The sequence below is a fragment of the Fistularia commersonii genome, chromosome 4 (genome assembly GCF_037954325.1).
Source record: "Fistularia commersonii isolate RoL2024-O1a breed Wild chromosome 4, RoL_Fcom_v1.0, whole genome shotgun sequence".
Classification (NCBI taxonomy): Eukaryota; Metazoa; Chordata; class Actinopteri; order Syngnathiformes; family Fistulariidae; genus Fistularia; species Fistularia commersonii.
In genome coordinates this window covers 14,720,695-14,738,694 of record NC_141287.1, presented here as the reverse complement: position 1 = coordinate 14,738,694, position 18,000 = coordinate 14,720,695, and the positions used below count along the sequence as shown (strand labels likewise).

General features: G+C 43.2%; 1 protein-coding gene across 1 annotated transcript; it reads left to right on the top strand.

The window, feature by feature from the left end:
- The first annotated feature begins 1,083 nt into the window (after positions 1–1,083).
- Positions 1,084–14,117, top strand: heg1 (heart development protein with EGF-like domains 1). Its single transcript, XM_086145534.1, has 14 exons — positions 1,084–1,531; positions 6,655–7,978; positions 8,539–9,029; positions 9,525–9,638; positions 10,226–10,348; positions 10,474–10,577; positions 10,737–10,792; positions 10,978–11,138; positions 11,491–11,625; positions 11,874–11,916; positions 12,005–12,042; positions 12,141–12,228; positions 12,346–12,523; positions 13,096–14,117. The coding sequence occupies exons 1-14, from the start codon at positions 1,303–1,305 to the stop codon at positions 13,237–13,239; spliced, it is 3,228 nt and encodes a 1,075-aa protein (XP_086001660.1). The 5' UTR covers positions 1,084–1,302; the 3' UTR covers positions 13,240–14,117.
- Positions 14,118–18,000: the final 3,883 nt, after the last annotated feature.

Below are 18,000 nucleotides of genomic sequence, written 5' to 3'. Positions count from 1 at the left end.
GTTTTTAAACAAAATCTGAGTGACACTGTCCCCCACTGGGGATTTTCCAAGGCCCATTGAAAGAACAACATCAATGACAAAAAGACAGGAGGCAGAGCTGGAGGTCACAGAGATGAAGATGTTGATGTTATTTTTGGGAGTGACCAGGATGGATAGGATCAGGAATGAGTCCATCAGAGGGACGGCACATTAGATGTTTTGGAGAGAAGGTCAGAGAAGCTAGACTGAGACGGTTGGGTCATGTACAGAGGAGGGATTGTGAATATATTGGTAGACGGATGCTGGAATTGAAGGTCTAGAGGAAGACCAAAAAGATTTATGGACGTAGTGAGAGAGGATTTTGAGTTAGTTGGTGTGAGAGAGTTGGATACAGAGAAGGTTAGATGGAGAAGGTTGATTCTCTGTGGGGATCCCTGGGGAGGAAAGCCAAAATGAAAAGAAAATTGAAAAAAGAACGGCATTAAAATCAACTCAAAATCTCTTGCACTAACCATTTAAAGCCGTCTTCCTCTCCCACAAACCATTTTAAGTATTAATGTAAAAAAATTATGGCAAACATCCCCCAAAATGCATGTGACAATGTAATATGGAATGAGTAGATCCTAGGTTGCCAGATTGGGTGCGAATAATCCGCATTTCATTCACGGGGACGGCGGAGCAACAGGTGGCCGACTGGTTGGGTTGAATGAAAAGCATCTCTGTCTGACTTTAAAACTTTAAAAACCCACAAGAACTATTATTTTACATCCAGCGACGGCCAACTTAGACCGTTTCACTGCGTTTTCTCGGCTTTTACCGGTGAAGCTGATGTGAGGAGTGCGTTTAAGGTTGCTAGCTTGGGATTGTTACTAGCTTAAGGAGCTACTCTCTATCTCTCTCCCTCTCTCTGTGTGTGTGTGTGTGTGTGTGTGTGTGTGTGTGTGTGTGTGTGTGTGTGTGTGTGTGTGTGTGTGTGTGTGTGTGTGTGTGTGTGTGTGTGTGTGTGTGTGTGTGTGTGTGTGTGTGTGTGTGTGTGTGTGTGTGTGTGTGTGTGTGTAGGGGGAGGAGCTCCAGGCTGTCGCTGGCCGCCTCGCCTCTGCTCCCCTCCGTTATCTCCCGTCTCCCGCCGTCCAAGCCCGCGGTTCTCTACCGGACCTGACGCGGATTCCTTTTTTTAAATTAAAAAAAAACATATAGATATACAACCATGAAACTTCCATAAAAAAGCGCCCTCTGTCCTCTCATGCTGGCCCCGGGCGACCCCCCCAGCTCTCAGTCGACTTCACGGAACACATCGGCGACCGGTCCGGGCTCCGGAACACGATGAAAGCGCGGTTTGTGCCGCCGCTGGTGCTCTGCCTGCCGCTGCTCCTGCTGGCTCTGCCGGGGCCCCTCGGCGCGGGGACCCCCAGCACCAGCAGTTCGGACGCCGGACTCTACGCTTCCACCCCGGCCGCTGAAATGAGCAGCATGGAATACAATGCAACTTCCAACGAGAGTTTATCTCCGTCTCAGAGGAACCTGCTCACGCACACCGCCGCCGCAAATCCGGGTAAGATGCCCGCAAATCACACTTCGAGACTCTGCCGGTGAGGGCCGGAGCCTGCAGGGCATGCATCCCCATGTCACGGCGCGGAGCTCGGCGCCCTCGCAGCCCGATGCGGAGTCCACGCTTGAATCATCCAAGCCTCCCTTGCAGATCACATTTTTGGTCACAGTTCAATCAAGTGCTTTCTCCTTCTGCTCTCCACTGTGCTTTTATTTAAACACACTAAGTTTCACTTTTTTTGTGCAATAAACAGCAAGAATCATTTTAAAAAGTCACAAAATTCGACTTATCGTTTCTGCAGAGGATGAGTCAAATCAAGGGCTCCTTCATCCAGCTTCAAATTGATCAATTGGTTCATTGATTAGATTGTAAATTTCTGACCAGAAGTCCTCCACAAACTCAACGCCTTGCAGGTTGTCTCTCTTACTGTATTTGTTGGTTAATTCTAGTATGTGACTGCCAAGAATTTTAATTGTTTTTTTTTATTTTCTGGGTAGTAATAGCCTTTTACAGATACATCTACAGCAGACAATGCTGGTCATAGGGAAAGCAGGTACAAATTATTTAGGTGATTTATTTGTGGTAATGTGTATTTTGTAATGTGGTAATGTATGTATGTATTTGCAGCCAGATGCCAAAAAAGTGATGTAAATGGCGATATTTAGCTGAATTTGGGTGCTTTGATAATGTCGAACAACAACATTTGGATTTTTTGCCAAGTTGTGTAAAAGTTGTATTGTTAATTAACCCAAAATTAATCATCCCACAGGTGATGGTAGTTACACATTACTTTTCATTTCCAGTGTTGGATTTGAACCTTAACCCGCTTATTCTTTTTTTCAATTCCAGCTAAAATGCCCTTCTTATCTTTTTTAGACATTTTATGAAAAAGTCTGGAATTCTGACCTTATGATAATCTCCAGCCCATTTGGTTGTAACACACTATTAGTATTGTGTGATGAAGTTATTATATTTATTAACAGCAAAGTAATTGCACCTAAAATATAGATTTTGTTAATTGATCCAGACGTCTGGGATACATCTGGCTCTTCATTTAATAATAATATTTCCTTTATTAAAACCTTCTCCAGGCAGATGTTGCAGATTTGCGACAGCCAAATATCAGATTTTTCCTGCAACTACAACTTAATTTGAGCCTGAGAGGGTTAATCCCCGTGGGGAAATTCATTCTCTGCAATTGACCGATAAGCAGTAGGCCGTCGTCAACCAGCACTCAGGGGGTTCAGTGTTCAACTTGCTTGCTCAACAACACGTCAACACACCAGGAGGCGCTGGGAATTGAACCAGGAATATTTGGTTCCTAAGACAATGGCTCTACCTCCCGCATCACGCCGCCCCAATTTTCCCCCATCCATGCTGGAGTGAAGTTTAGAAAAGAAATGCTCTCAGAATGATTTCAGAAAGTATCTCCTGTCAGTTAATTAATCAGTCATTCTTTGGATACCTGATATGTAATTAATCTCAAACAAAATCCGCCTGCAGCTTGTATGATGATTGATTAACATGCGAACGATAAATAGTTTTGAAATATAATGACTTCTTTTTTTCTTTAGATGTCTCTTTTTTAATCAAATAACTTTTACTTTTCTTTTGGCACCTTTCATCTTCCCCCAAAAAAGTCCAGTTGAGTTTCATCCAACTCACTACGAGTTCTTGTACTCAAATGTTGCTTTTAAAAGTACAATATACAATCATAATCAAGAAAATGTGCAGGAAATGAAGCAAAACGAGACTGAATAAAACCACCGCACACACATTATTCACTTTTCAAAGATACCGCAGCACCAGTGGTCGGATTCCTGATTCCCCGCGCACGTATTTCAACCATCACATTGTACAAAACAACTTGTAAGTTGAGAAAGATGCCATAATCACGTATTGTCCAATCTTCAGCAGTGCATATCCTGAGCCTTCATGCTGGCTTGAAGCAAATAATGAAAGCAGTATCGTGAAGACAAAAGGAAAAATACACACTAGAGGATATAGCTGAAGAGCATTGGATACCAGGATGTAAATTCAATTTAACCTACAACCAATTGAGAGCAAATATGTTCATCCTTTTTTCATCATGCCCTTTGGAATTAACAGAATATATTTTCACTCCTCTTATCAAAGCATCCAATGGCGAACAATCGCACTAAGAGGAAGATCATTTTCCAAACCCGATCATTCCGAGAGCAGTGATTTGATTCATAAAAGGTTTCAGAAGGCTTGGAAATGGATAACCTCAAAATACTGGACTTAATTAGTCTTGGATCAGTAAGCCAATCTCTTGAAAATGCTATTAGGAAATTGATAATTCATTTTTTTTTCTTCTACGCACCATGCTTCGACAACTTTATACAACCTTTGTCATTTTATCGAACCTTTCGGAAATCATTTGTGTGATTTAGGAGCTGAACGAACAATTATATTCATTATTGGATGATGAATTGGTTGATTGATTGATCAACCAAAATTGTTGCAGCTCCATGTCAAGGTTATTTCCCATGAGTTTAGCTTGTGTTTAAGGTGTAAGGTGTTTAAGGTGGTTTAAGGTGTGTTAAAATGTAAATTTTATTTTGGATGGCTTGAACTGTGAGCCATAAAACACACTTAACAATCGGCACCTGTCATTCAACATCGTATCAGGGTTTGAGTTGCTATACCTTTTTCTGTAAAAATGATTATGTTAATCGCACCCGTGTATCAGTTACCCGAGTCCTTGACTTCATGGCCATCGGTTTAATCTGGCCTTGACAACGCCTTTTTAATATTTCTCGTCGGCCCACCTGTTGTTTATTAAATATATAGTGTCACCGTTTGGGTGGTTCAGATCAAACACTCACTGATCAACAAAAGGAAAAAGTCAGGAAGTAATTATCATACAATCCTGTGCAGTTCATGTCTCTCTGGTGTTATATAATAGTCATCTAATGTTATTTATGAGATAATGACATATTCTGTTCCCCAGACTGTAACTGTGGATTGGGCCGTTTAGAGGCTTCATAAATCTGTGGTGGCTGATGATAATCACAGCAGCTTTTTTTTTTTTTCTCCGGGACTTGCTCAAGATAAGAAAGGCTGTCCCAACTGACCAGAAATTTTCACCTTTGTCTACTTTTCTGTCCTGAATCAGATTTTGTCGAAAGCCCCCGTCATCAGTGGTTCATATTTTGTGACTGATTATGGTGCAGTCCATTAAAAAAAAGAGTGTTTCTGTCGACAGCAGTGTGTGCAGTGAACATACAACGCGTGGAGTGTGTGGTTGTAACAGATGTGAGGAGGCAAAGCTGATAGAGCCTGTGTTAACAGTCAAAAGCTGAGAGATAAACTGCAGAGGATCAGGGAGTGTCCATCAGTCGTTGCCAAAACCACGTTCCACTCTGAGTTTTGTTGCCCGGACTGGATCCAAAGAGCAAAATGAAATAATGAAAGAGACACATGCAGAGGAAGTCAGAGACAAAATAGAGCCCTGTGGCCTCATTCACCCTGCGGACTTCCAGGGGACAGGTTGTACCGCGGCTCAACTCTCCTCTCAGTTCATTTGGATGTGCATGCTGGCAGGTTGTCCAGCCCGATGCTGCTCCTCAAAGGGATGTTGTTTTAGTCGGGACCAGCCGGATATCAGTCTGTCTGACAGCACAGCATCAAGGATGGGCAGAGAAAAGACCTCACACACACACATACACAGTATGACCTGTGTGTGAGTTCATTCTGAAACGTCTTCTATGCCCATCAGATGTGCAAGTAATTAAAGCTGAATTAATGAACATATTTATCTAGAGGATCAAATTACCAAAGCAAACATGAAAGGAGTCAGTTGTAGATACTTATCAACCTGACTGTGCTTTTCTTCCGTCTGACATAATGATCCATCATCTCACAGCTTGTTTTGGTTCACGCTCACTGTTTTCTCTCAGCTATTTCTGGACACAGCAGGCAGCTGTTTTGGGCGTAGAAGCCCCAATAAATACACTCCAAATATCACAGTGGCTTGCAGGAGTTAGTGAGGAGCTTTTGAATCTAAGGGAGGATTACGGTCTGCCGAGGCTGAAACAGAGATAAAACCAATGGATATATGTGGGGCACAGTTTCCTACAAAAGCCAGTCGAAATCGTGCAACTGTAATGCGATGTAATGGTACCTCTTCGGCGTGGCACAGGGGTGTAGAGCGATCGTCCTTGGAACCAAACATTCATGGTTTGATTCCCGGGTCCTCCTAGTGTGTCAAGTGTTGCTGAGCAAGGCACTGACCCCTAACTGCTCCCCTGGCGCCGCTCAATGGCTGCCAGGGGATGCTGCATCCATGATGGGTTAAATGCAGAGAAGAATTTCCCGCAAGGGAAAATAAATACATAAAATTAATATAAGTCAGACTTTAAAATGATTTTAAATTAGAAAAAACCATGTGGATAGTTTGTATCAAACTACATAAAATATACACTTTGAAACTATTGCCCACATTTCACTGTAGTGTATCCAGCCTTCTCCTCAGACTTAAGTGGATTATAATTGACAAATTGTTATATATTATGCACATGTTACAGTTATAATAAAGATCACAAATGCTATCATCTGAGTCTCTCCTATCACGTAACCCTCCAAGACAATACAGAAAAAGGAATCTTTATTCCACAGCAACATTCTTTTCTTGACCTTTCACTTCCAGGTTCACTAGTATATAGGGCTAAAAACAACAACAAAAGCCTTTAACGGTCTGAGGTTGAATCCACGCCCAGATCCACGGTGACAGTTTTGTGCCAGAGGCTTGTGCTCACTCAGCTTTAGGAAGGAAATGACAAATTCCCAGCGGAGACAGTCACCGCCATAATTAGTACCTAAAGCCTTTGTTAGAGTCGATGAGCACGGCTGCCAATTGTTCTCCACCCAAAGTCATTGCTTCTGCAGCAAGAAGCTGCACTTGTAACAGCATCTTTCTCTTCCGCTACAAAGCATATCATGATGCGGAATGATGAGCGCCCTCTGGTGGTCACACATTGAAAGGCAACATGGACCAAGCCAGGGGAGCAGCCAGATCATCAACTTTATCAAGCTATTGTTCTGATTCTTGAAAATTATTTTTTATGTTATTGTTTGAATGATGTCATTTTGTTCCCTTTTAGACACGGAGCAACCAGAAATCCCCACGGAAACCAGCAACAGGTCACTGGAGACCGCACGGCCTTCCACTGGGCCGCTCATCTCTGCGTTTGTTTCCACTGTCACCGACGACAGAAGAAGCAGCAGCAGTGTTAGCAGCAGCAGCAGTGTTAGCAGCAGCAGCAGTGTTAGCAGCAGCAGCAGTGTTAGCAGCAGCAGCCGCAGCAGTGTTAGCAGCAGCAGTGGCAGTGTTAGCAGCAGTAGTAGCGACAGTAGGAGCAGCAGCAGTAGTAGCAGTGCTAGCAGCAGCAGCACTGGCAATAGCAACGACAGAAGGACCAGCAGTATTAGCAGCAGCAGCACTGTTAGCAGTAGTAGCATTGGCAGTAGTAGCATTGGCAGTAGCAGCGACAGTAGGAGCAGCAGTGTTAGCAGCAATAGCATTGGTAGTAGCAGCAGCAGGTACTGGCGAGAAACCTCTAACACAGAACACGGCCCTGACACTTACCCCGTCATGTCCAGGAAGACAATGACCTGGACAGTGACAGAGAACGCTAGCTCGCCTCAGGACAGTCCGGAAGGCACTCTGCGACTGCGTGACGCCACATCGTCCTCCTCACAGACACAAGCCCTCACCGACAGTGTGTTCACTTCCGCAACCATTGGTCGGGCCGGGGAAAGGACTCTGCTCTCCGTCACCTCTTCCTCCAAGAACAGCACCTCCTCTGCATTTACTGAGGACTCAACCTCCCACCACGCTCCCTCGACCTGGAGTGTTACAGTCACAGGGGGCAGAGAGGCTGAAGACTTCACCCACAGTTCCCTGTCCACTCAGTCTGACCTCAGGCAGTCTCAGTCCACCAGGGGGGACTCTTTAGATGCTGGGAGCTCAGGGACTTCCAGCGGGACCAAAAGTTTAACCGTACCCCCTAACGCAACCCGGTATCAACATCATCTGACATCAGAGGGGACTTCAGAGTCCACACCATTTCTCAGAATGACAGAACTCAGCACGGAACAGCCCGCTGTGCCCTTTTCATCCACACCTTTCGTCATCTCCTCCCCACGTGGTCTTACCAACACGTTTGAGACGGACCAGGCCTCTTCCTCCAGCGTGGAACCCCCCACTGAGTCTTCTACGGAACTGATCGGTTCCAGCACTCAGAAACAGGATGGCCCAGATGGGATTTCATCCAACAGCGGGGATGGAAGATCAGGCTTCACTCCGACCACAGCGCCCCGTGGGATCAGCAGTGGTACAATAGACCAGGACCGCCTTCTGACAGAGACGCCAACGTTGTCCACTGACATCCACCTCACCACCACCGCTGTGGCTCCTACACAGAGGTTTGTTTGTTTGTTTATCTTCTCATTCGTGGCTGGGTCACCTACTTTCCTGATTGGATTCCATGAAAATGATTTGCCATTTTTACTTTAAAACCACAATCCACTGACCGTAAATTCCAGACTATAAGCCACTGCTTTTATCACACGCCCAAACAACAATGCGGTTAATTTGTGGATTTTTTGGGGGCTATCAAGCTTCATGCCGCCAAAACATTTAGCCTTGTGACATTCTAAGGCTGATCAATTCTGACACTGAAGAAGACGACTTTTAATGGTTTTAGTGCACAGAAGGAAGACAAAGATAGCGGTCAGCCTGCCGGTGCGGCTTATATTCAGGTGCGCTCAACAGTCTGGAAATTCCGGTAATTGGAATCTTGTGAATGTGCCATATCACGCAAACAACGAGAAGAAATTAGATCAAAATGAGACAAACATTCCCTTAGAACTCAAATTCTTTTCAAAATGAAAAAAAAAAAAATATCAGTAAAAGTCAGAAGAATAAACTCAATCTTTGAGATAGTGTAACATTTAATCTGTTCCAAAACTTTATTGCATCTCAGGCCACAGGTGACAGAAAGAGAGACTCTCAGAACAACTGCCTTCACAACCAGCGCCTCCACCACTTTTACCACCACAGCCACCATCACCATCCCTCTACCAGTCACCTCATCCACCATAACAAGTAAAACCAGCACTAGCAACAACTCTTCTCCGGAGGTTCCTACCCAGGCTATCACCCCTTCCAGCACCTCCTCCAACACTTTTTCTAGCCCGGGCCAGCAGACCTCCACAGACCATCTTATCAAGCGTATTTTCACCAGCCAAGCCCCCCGGCCATCGACTAGGACGGCTGGTCCTACCAGCGCCACCCCCCTACGACAACAAACAACTGACTCCGGGGTCGAAACCACAGCTCGCAGCCGGCGCATCCCCATCCCCACCTCCTCCTCCACCCACAGCATCCAGGCTACAGAGATTCTGCACACAACCCTGAAGCAGACAGACAGAGCCAGCACACCGCTGCTCGTAACGCCATCTCCAGTTCCTCTATGTCAGTAACACACACTTTTACTTACAAGACTAAATCTTGAATGTTCAACCCAGTTATCTTTAAGTTAGACATCACATTTCAAGGATTCAAGACTTTTATTGTTATTACACAGAGTGCAACAGAATTTATAGATAGCACCTCTTGGGTTCAGTGGAATCAAAACAGACAAAAACAACCTCAAAAAGCAGGACACAGCACAACAATAGCAGCAACTCTGTGTTAAAGATAAAAGACGTATGTATGTATGTTTTATGTATGTATTTATTTAACTTTTTTCTTCCTACATATTTATCTATTTATTCCTATAGTTTTTTATATTTTATATAGATATATATGTGTGTGTGTACATATGTATGTATGTATGTTTTGATTTAATATTTTACTTTTATAGAGGAGAAGCCATTTGACTATCAACTATTGATTATTAACCATCGAAAGTTTTGTAGGAATTGCATATTATTCGATGACATCCTCACATTCCTCTCTAAACCCCAGGGAACCCGTGTGTGTCGAACCCCTGCATGAACGGAGGAATGTGTGTGAGCTACACGCCGCGGCAGTTCACCTGCCGCTGTCAGCAGGCGTGGACAGGCCCCACCTGCAGCCAGGGTGAGCTTCACATTGATCTTCCATTTTCAGAGAGCTAAGTTTTTATTTGTGATTACTTTGGAGACTATGCAGAGCTTTTGGTCTCACAGCCTTCGCCACCTAGTGGTAGTGAAATATTTAAAGGCCGAAATAAATCATGTCAAACTAAATGGGTTTTGTGAGCTTGAGGTGGTACTGATCAACAAAAATTTTAAAACTATTGACAGAAGTTTGAAACATGTCCAGTTTGATGAATTGTTAAACCTCTGCTGGCTTCATGAAGTCATTATGGGTCTGCGTTAGTGCCTTCCCGTGTTATTGTACTTTGCTATTATGATGATTATTTGTTTCATTCTCATTTCCATCCTTAAATATTTTTCTATTTCGAGCAGGGTTGAGTTACTAAGAAAAAAAAAACAGTCAGGAAATTCACGTTTTTTTTTTCTAGACTTTTGAATTAATGCATTGCTGCTTTGTATGAGAAATAACTAAATCAGAAAGAAAATTAGAATAGATCAAGATTTGACATGTTGCTCTGAGAGATAAGTTTACAGTTAATTGAAAGGGTTGTATGATGACCTGGCAAATCCACGTGTTTGTGTGTCCAGACATGGATGAGTGTGAGAAAGACCCCTGCCCCGTGGGATCCAGATGTGTGAACACAAGAGGTTCCTTCAGCTGTGAGTGTCCACTGGGCTTTGACTTGGAGGACGGACGCACCTGCACCAGAGGTGAGACTCTGCTCCCGCTGAACAACTCAATCACAGAGCAAAGATTATAGACAACTTTAATTCATTTCAATTGTTTTTTTCTATTTTTTTACATTACATTTAAATTATTTTTCCCCCCTCTGCAGCAAAAACGTTTTTGGGCATATTCAGCGTGAGCAGACAATCACCTGAATCGACCATCATCAAAAGCAGTGCCGTGCACGAGATCCAGAGAGAGATCATCCAGCTGGTGAGAGGCTGTCCACAGCACTGCAGCGCTACAAAGTGTAGATTACACAAGGATTGGGGGGGGGGGCAAGAAAACATCTTCATGTTTTGGTAATTTTTATACAATAAATTCATATAATAAATTCACTAAAATTATTTTCTCTCCCTCTCCCGGTCTCAGCTCAATGCTTCCCTGTCAGTCCTTCAAGGTTACACCCGATCAACTCTCAGCAAGAAGTAAGTTTTGTTTTCCGATCACCTACTGTAGAGAGTGGATATTAGACCCTTAGCCATTATCAATGTCAATTTTTCAATGAGCAAGTGAAATCTACACTCCTTCCTGATTATCTTGCTGCTTACAACTTAATATAATGGATACTTAGCCTTGCAAAATATATTGATCCATGAACTTCTCCTCGCAGAGAAGAGGACGGTGTCCAAATACTTGCAGTCAATATGTTCTCCATCTCCGCCCACGTGACAAGTGCTGAGGTCTACAATAGCATCGCCATGTCTCTCCGAAACTGCAGCTCATCCATTGTGCACTGCAGGATGGTCCTACAACACCAGCTCACTTACAAAGGTGAGTATTCAGTGATTTGAGCCTCTTCCTAAATCTGTAAATATGACACACAGCCGGTCTGTTCGAAGAGCTTTTGAGGGTTTTTGGTGCCACTAGAGGGAGTATTTTGACCACAAACGCACTCCCCTCAAAACAAGCCACAAAATCTTGGTAATAAGATGAAAAGGTAAAAGCAGTTGAGTCACTTTTAGATGAAAACACTCATGTACGGTCTCGTTCACGTGAGAAATATTACAAATATGAAGTGACATGGAATTTGAGTACAGCCCAATGACAGCTGGGACTCCCCCTGCGACTCTGACCACAAGATAAGCGGTAGAGAGAATGAATGAATGTTTTCGCTATCTTTCAGTGGAAAGTCTGTGTTTGGCCCAAAGGATCCAATGTGATACAGAACGCTCCGCCTGCACAGACTCCAGCGGTGCTGCATCCTGCCAGTGTCTACCGGGATATTACAAACACAATGCTGATGACCTGTCCTGCCTAGGTTAGCTTTTATTAGCATTAACTTACATTTAATTAGCAAATATTTGAATTTCTGTGTTCAGAAACACAGTAACAGTTTTCAACCGTGACAATAAAGTCTCTCCCTGTGACTAAAAATCCTTCATGAGAAAAGTCTTTTCAGCTTCGCAAAATAACGAATCAGTAGTAAAGATATATTATTATGGATTGTAGCAAACACACAAACTTGAACTGCATAATTGTCTAAAACTGACTCCTGTTGTCTTCTAGAATGTGGGGATGGCTACAAGCTGGAAAATGGCACCTGTGTCCCGTAAGTTGTCATTTCTCTCATCATGCTTCTGCCTCTTGTGCGAATTTGAAGCTACATCCTAAACATGTGTCTTGTCGCTTACTTTCAGGTGTATGTTTGGATTCGGAGGATTCAACTGTGGAAATTGTAAGTCTTACTGAAACGCAGCCTGTTTCAGTGGATTGAAGCCTCACAGAATCCTTATCTCAATTTTAAAATGTTAAATCTGCTGTTTTTCTTCACAGTTTACAAACTGATAGCAGTTGTAATCTCACCAGCGGGAGGCGCCGTGCTCCTCATTCTCATCGTGGCTCTCATCGTCACCTGCTGCAAGTAAGTGCAACTGTGACTGTATATCATTTCTCTCTTTGCTTTTCTGATTTTAAAGACCTATTTCTTCTAAGTCTCTTTTGCTACCAATTCTGATGCCTCCTTACTTCTGACACCCAGGAAAGACAAGAATGACATCAACAAGATCATATTCAAGAGCGGAGACCTGCAGATGTCTCCGTACGCAGACTACGCCAAAAGCAACCGCATCTCCATGGAGTGGGGCAGGGAGACCATCGAGATGCAGGAGAACGGCAGCACCAAGAATTTGCTTCAGATGACGGACATTTACTACTCGGTAAGACCGCTCTCCTGCGTAGCCATCTTCTTTCTTCCACAACTCAACACACACCGTCTCACATCCAGACAGGAAGTTTGAAATTGTGTTTGATCTCCGTAGTAAGACAGTGCAAAACTCACGTGGGCTAAAGGTGCTTGTTGTCACGACCGTTTCAGGACCAATGTCTCTCGGAGACTACAACAAAGCCTTATTCTGTATGTGTGAGGTTGTGCGTGTCTAATACTTTCTTCAAATATGGAAAAAATCAGAAAACTGTTCAAGGAAAATGACTTTGGCTGCATTTTCCAGTTTGTACACCTTATTTCTTAAGCTCTCTTAGTTAAACCTCTTGGAAAACTAATAAATTTAATTCCGGGGAAAAAAAATTGAAATGAGATAAGATAGTACTTTATTAATCCCCATAGGGGAAATTCGTTGTCACAGCAGCGCAACAATAAAATGTCATATCAGTAAATATGAATATAAATGTAAAATAGATGAGCCATATAATTAGAAAAGAAAAACTGAGAGAGATTATATGAAAAAATTATATTGAAATCCATTTTCTTATATTCTGTCTTTTATCACAGCCTGCGTTGCGTAACTCCGACCTGGACAGAAACGGCCTGTATCCATTCACGGGCCTCCCAGGCTCCCGCCACTCGTGCATCTACCCCGCCCAGTGGAACCCCTCCTTTATCAGCGACGATTCACGGAGAAGAGACTATTTCTAACCACCCTACACTGAAAACACACGCACCCTCAGAAACCTACCGTCCTTTATCGTGACCATCCAGTAAATGTGTCTTCAATATTAACGTGTGCACACGTGCATACTCGTATACTATGCCAGCTGATGTTTTTGCAAGTGAAATGCAGGCTGAGGATGTTCCTCCAAAGATCCTTGAAGTATTTTTGCATGTTTGGTCTCATTTACTTCAGCTCACACACCTTGCGGCCTCAGTATCCTGAAGCAGGCTGTGGTATTTAAGATGTTCAAAGTGCTTTTTCCTGCAGCACCTGCTTTCCATTTCACTTCCCTGTAAGATGCAAAGCAAACAGGGTGAAACACTTAAGTGGGCAATCTAGCGGAGTTAAAAATAACATCCATGTTTCCACTTGTTTCCTGGTATTGCTATTCTCAATTCTGGTTTGTGGTAAATGTGAAAAGATGTATGGTTCTTTAAGTGGTGCACTTGAGAATATGAGCACGCCACTGCTGTGATTTCATCAGTTTCCTCTTGCATTAGAGTCTGATGTATTGATGAAACAAGAGAAAAACACTGAAAGATGCACAAAGTTCAGATCCACATAGAAACTGAGGAACACCTTAGAGATGTAGCTGATCTTTATTTATTCCCTGTGATTTCGTGGACATTTCATTCGCACACTGAGACAACCAATGGCTTGTGTGTTTTGGTTGTGCATGAGTGTTCGTCTGATGAATCATTAGTTTGCATACTGGAAGTATCAGATCTGTCAACGAGTTCCTGAATGTAAAGATGTATCATAATTCATTTGTAATATTATTTTTACGTGATTATTTTTTACAACCTGTTAATTCTGACGTTTTAGTCAGGCGTGTTATTTAAATAAAAATTATTGCACAGCAGCAGCAATGTTAACTTATGTCAGTCTGTCTCACAGCAGTCATGTGTTGGATGGTGAGATCCCACCATGCAGGTAATTCCCTGCAGGGTCTGTCTGTCGTGTGCGGCGCAGCAGCAGGTCGGCTTCATGGGAATGGAAGGAAATTCTCCCTTTTCTCCATGGGGAGTGCAGGAATAGGCAAAAAAGTATGTGTCTGTTTCGGTCCCTTGGCATCAGTTTCCCTCCCAATATGAGGAAGGTGTTCAAAACAAACAAAAATCTCCGTGTCATGGCAACTGGACTTGAATTTCTTCACTCGAAGATGTTTCACCCCTCATCCGAGAGGCTTCTTCAGTTCTAGTGATTTGTGGGAAGTTTCCCTTTATAACAGCCAGCGTTTTGGGCGGCTTCTTCACACCTTTGCTTTTCCAAAGCACCAATGGGACATCGGTACATCGCCCTCCGTTGGACAAAGGGTGACGCAGCCTCTTACGTTGTTCCTTGGATTACTTGTTGGGAACTCTATTGGTTTTTGTTTCTTTTTGTACATGCAGAGGCAACTTGAGCGGGAAGCTTGTCGTGGTGCTGTGGAAGATCACGGTTTGTGTTAGCATGAATACTTCTGCTCGGTTAACTTTGACTACTTCTCTCAAATCATCTCAGTCCAGCGTGCTCGATTTATCTGGATCGTCATGAACACCGTCGTGTTCCCCGGCCGCAAGCGCTGCGTTTTCAGTAAACAATTTGCTTTTGAGATCCCAACATGAACTTGCGCACGAACACGGACCTTTGTCTCATGACCTGCATCGCAACCATCCCAAATTTCTTGCCCATATCTGAAGTGCACATCTTTTTATGTTTTATGTCACAGCGCTCTCTAGTTTTTCTAGTACCTACAGAGACATATGACACAGAGTGGCAGCCTCCCCTGTTCACGGCTTAAAAGCAAGATGACAGTAACCCGAGGGGGATTTGTCAAGGAGTGATTAACTTCATTTTTGTCTCTTTTGTTACCATTCTGCCCTCCTACTATTTGTCCAGTGACTTTACCCTGGGCATTTGGCTCACCTTCACCATCTCCTCGCTGTACTTACCAGCCCCCTGCTGTCAGCCTGGGCACTGGTCAGTCCGCTTTCAGGGGAAAGGCAGCAGATGTCTGGAAGGCACTCAAAGTCCTGTGTGTTGTCGGCATGACAACAAATGAGGTTTCACTGCACTCCAACCAGTTCACTTATTGGAAAAGGGGTCATTGTCTGCTCGTGGGTGTCCAAAGACGATGATCGGATGAAATAAGTTTTCTTTGAAACCCTGCCAACATTGCAGTGAAACGGCTCATTTGATTAGAAATTCAATTCCATTGAGGTTCAGCTGCTAGATGTAGTATTTCAGTATAAACTGCCACACATTTTTATGCCGCTCGGTCTGATCTCCAAATGTTTGGTACGAAAATTGGCAAGTACATTAGCAAAAACCATCTGGTAGTTATGTGTCGAATTATAGCCAATGACTTTTAAGTGATTTGGCTCGTTGATAAATGTTTAATTTTGATTTGCATGTCCCTTTTTTTTTTCTCTCTTGCTATTGTTTTCGCTGTTCAATTTCTTTTACTTAATACGGACATAAGAAATATAGGAATGTTGCAACAATTATTACACTCGCTGCATGTTGTAATTTGCATGTGATGTTGCGCTGCACGGGGAGGAGACACCAGAACGGTAAGATGTGTGTGAACATGTATTTCCCTCGTGCTGACACACATGGGATTGAGGACCGTGGGTCCAGGGTACTAAGGAGTCTCTGACTTGTGCACCCATTAACAGACTAAGCTGCACATTTCTCCTTTGCCTTGGTGTGACCACTTCATGGACAGAGAATGTAGACTGTTCAGGACTTTCTACTTTGCTCCATAACAGCTTTCATCCTCTGCGCTGCTCTTTGATGAAATCCTAGTGAACAGCTGGAAACTGAGAGCGGTGTCACGCTGTGCTGCTGTGGCCTTTCCTGGTTCCTCTCCTGCATTCGGCTTGTTGGCATGACACTCATTCTGATGTTGCAGTGGACTTCCAAGAAAGCTCACAAAACATTACCAATATTGTGATTTGAACGGTGGAGAGCTGAACATACAGCCTCAGTTTACTGCTTTATTGACATGCAGGGCATCTCTGACTGCAACACACATGTCTTCTGGGTAGATAATATATTCAAATATCAATTTGTGGAAAAAACTGAGATCATAGCTACCAATGTGTTGTGATGTCACAGAGGGGGCGAGGCTCTCCTTGTGTGACATCACTGCTTTCCCACTTTGCATGCTGTGATCCTCTGAGACATCAGCTTTAGGGGGGAGATGGGTACAACGTTTAACTGTGGCAATGAAAATAACGGCAAAGGCTAAACACGTCCCAAGACCGTAGCATTTTTTTGCATGTACAGCCTGAGGTACTGGTAGCTTGGCAACATCAACAGCCATATAATACACTCCCCAACGACAAAATGCTTTTTATTACATGTTATGACTCATTTAACATGCCATTGAATAGTGATGGGAAATATTGAGACACTGGGTTTGAAAAGCAAGTGCATAGCTGGAGCGGCTCATCTCTCCAAACCCTCTGCGTGCTGCCATTGAATCTGTTCATTTCCAGGGGAGTTCCCATCAATAAGCTTTATTTCCATTTTAATGTTTTCATGTGATGCAAATATCTCAGCTCTGTGACGTGGGATCTCACGTTTGATGTGCAAGAGCAGGAAGGGGGGGTTTATGACGGCAAAGAGGACAAATTGAGACACTTGATGAATGGTTTTCTCTGCTGTGCTTCCGTTAGCCAGATCCGTCTTCATCCATTGCACGGTCCGTCCGCTTTGCAGCCGAGATTCGATCTGGATCTCAGACACCTACCTTACTTCACAAACCGCAAATGTTCTTCACTTAATATTTACTCTCTAGCTACAGTTTGGCTGAACTTCTCTGACCTGATAGTACCCGTGCAGAAAAAACATCCAACCAGTCATATATTGTGTTTTACTTGTCAAGAAAATGCACTCTTTGCTTGATTTGACTTTCAACTTGTATCTTTTTAACGGAAGTCAGAATGGTGACCCGTCTCAAAACATTTCATGACACTAGAAAGCCTCTCAGATGTCTTAGAATTTGTGCATGTTCACTGTTACATTGTAACAGTCAATTGTACATTGTCAAAATTGCAAAAGCGAAATAACATGTTAAAAGCTACATGTTGGGTGTGGGGCCTCTCCAGATTATTTTAGACTTACGGGTAATTTTCATTTACTGGAGGTAAGGATGTTTTATTTGTTCTTCCAATAGCCAACAGTTATTTATTGCGTTTCCGTTTAGGTGTGTGTCAAATCTTGACATTTGAAATTTTCATCTTTCCATCCACTACTGTTGAGTTGAGCTGGATTTCTGGGACAAGCTGTGGTTGGCAGTAACTCTCTTGTCAGCTGCCATTACAGCGTCTGAAGAAAAGTGTGTGTGTGTGTGTGTGTGTGTGTGTGTGTGTGTGTGTGTGTGTGTGTGTGTGTGTGTGTGATGAAATATGGTGCTGTTGTGTGTTAATGGTTGGAGGATGGGATGTCAACGGTGTATTATTCTCTACATTGAGGTCCAAGGGTGTTTCATACAACTTAAGCTGTCTGGTCAGAACAACATGATTTGCAAATTCCTAGTCTCTCAAAATTAATATTTGATTGACCATTGATGAAAATAATTCACATTTCTATTTTTATATTTTTAAAGGTATAAAATACCATTGAATGACAAAGTTGAGACAGAGAGACTGCACCTGGTTTCATCATGAAATACTGCAGCACCTTCAGTCAGTACGATATAATATGAAGAAAAATAGAAATCTACAGAGCACTTTCCATCAAAGTGTAAATGAAAT

Excerpts from the sequence above, each read along its gene's own strand:
- heg1 (XM_086145534.1), top strand. The coding sequence starts at position 1,303 with ATGAAAGCGCGGTTTGTGCCGCCGCTGGTGCTCTGCCTGCCGCTGCTC. Across the intron at positions 12,043-12,140 it reads AGGATTCAACTGTGGAAATT|TTTACAAACTGATAGCAGTT; the intron begins GTAAGTCTTACT and ends TTTTCTTCACAG. Across the intron at positions 12,229-12,345 it reads CTCATCGTCACCTGCTGCAA|GAAAGACAAGAATGACATCA; the intron begins GTAAGTGCAACT and ends TCTGACACCCAG.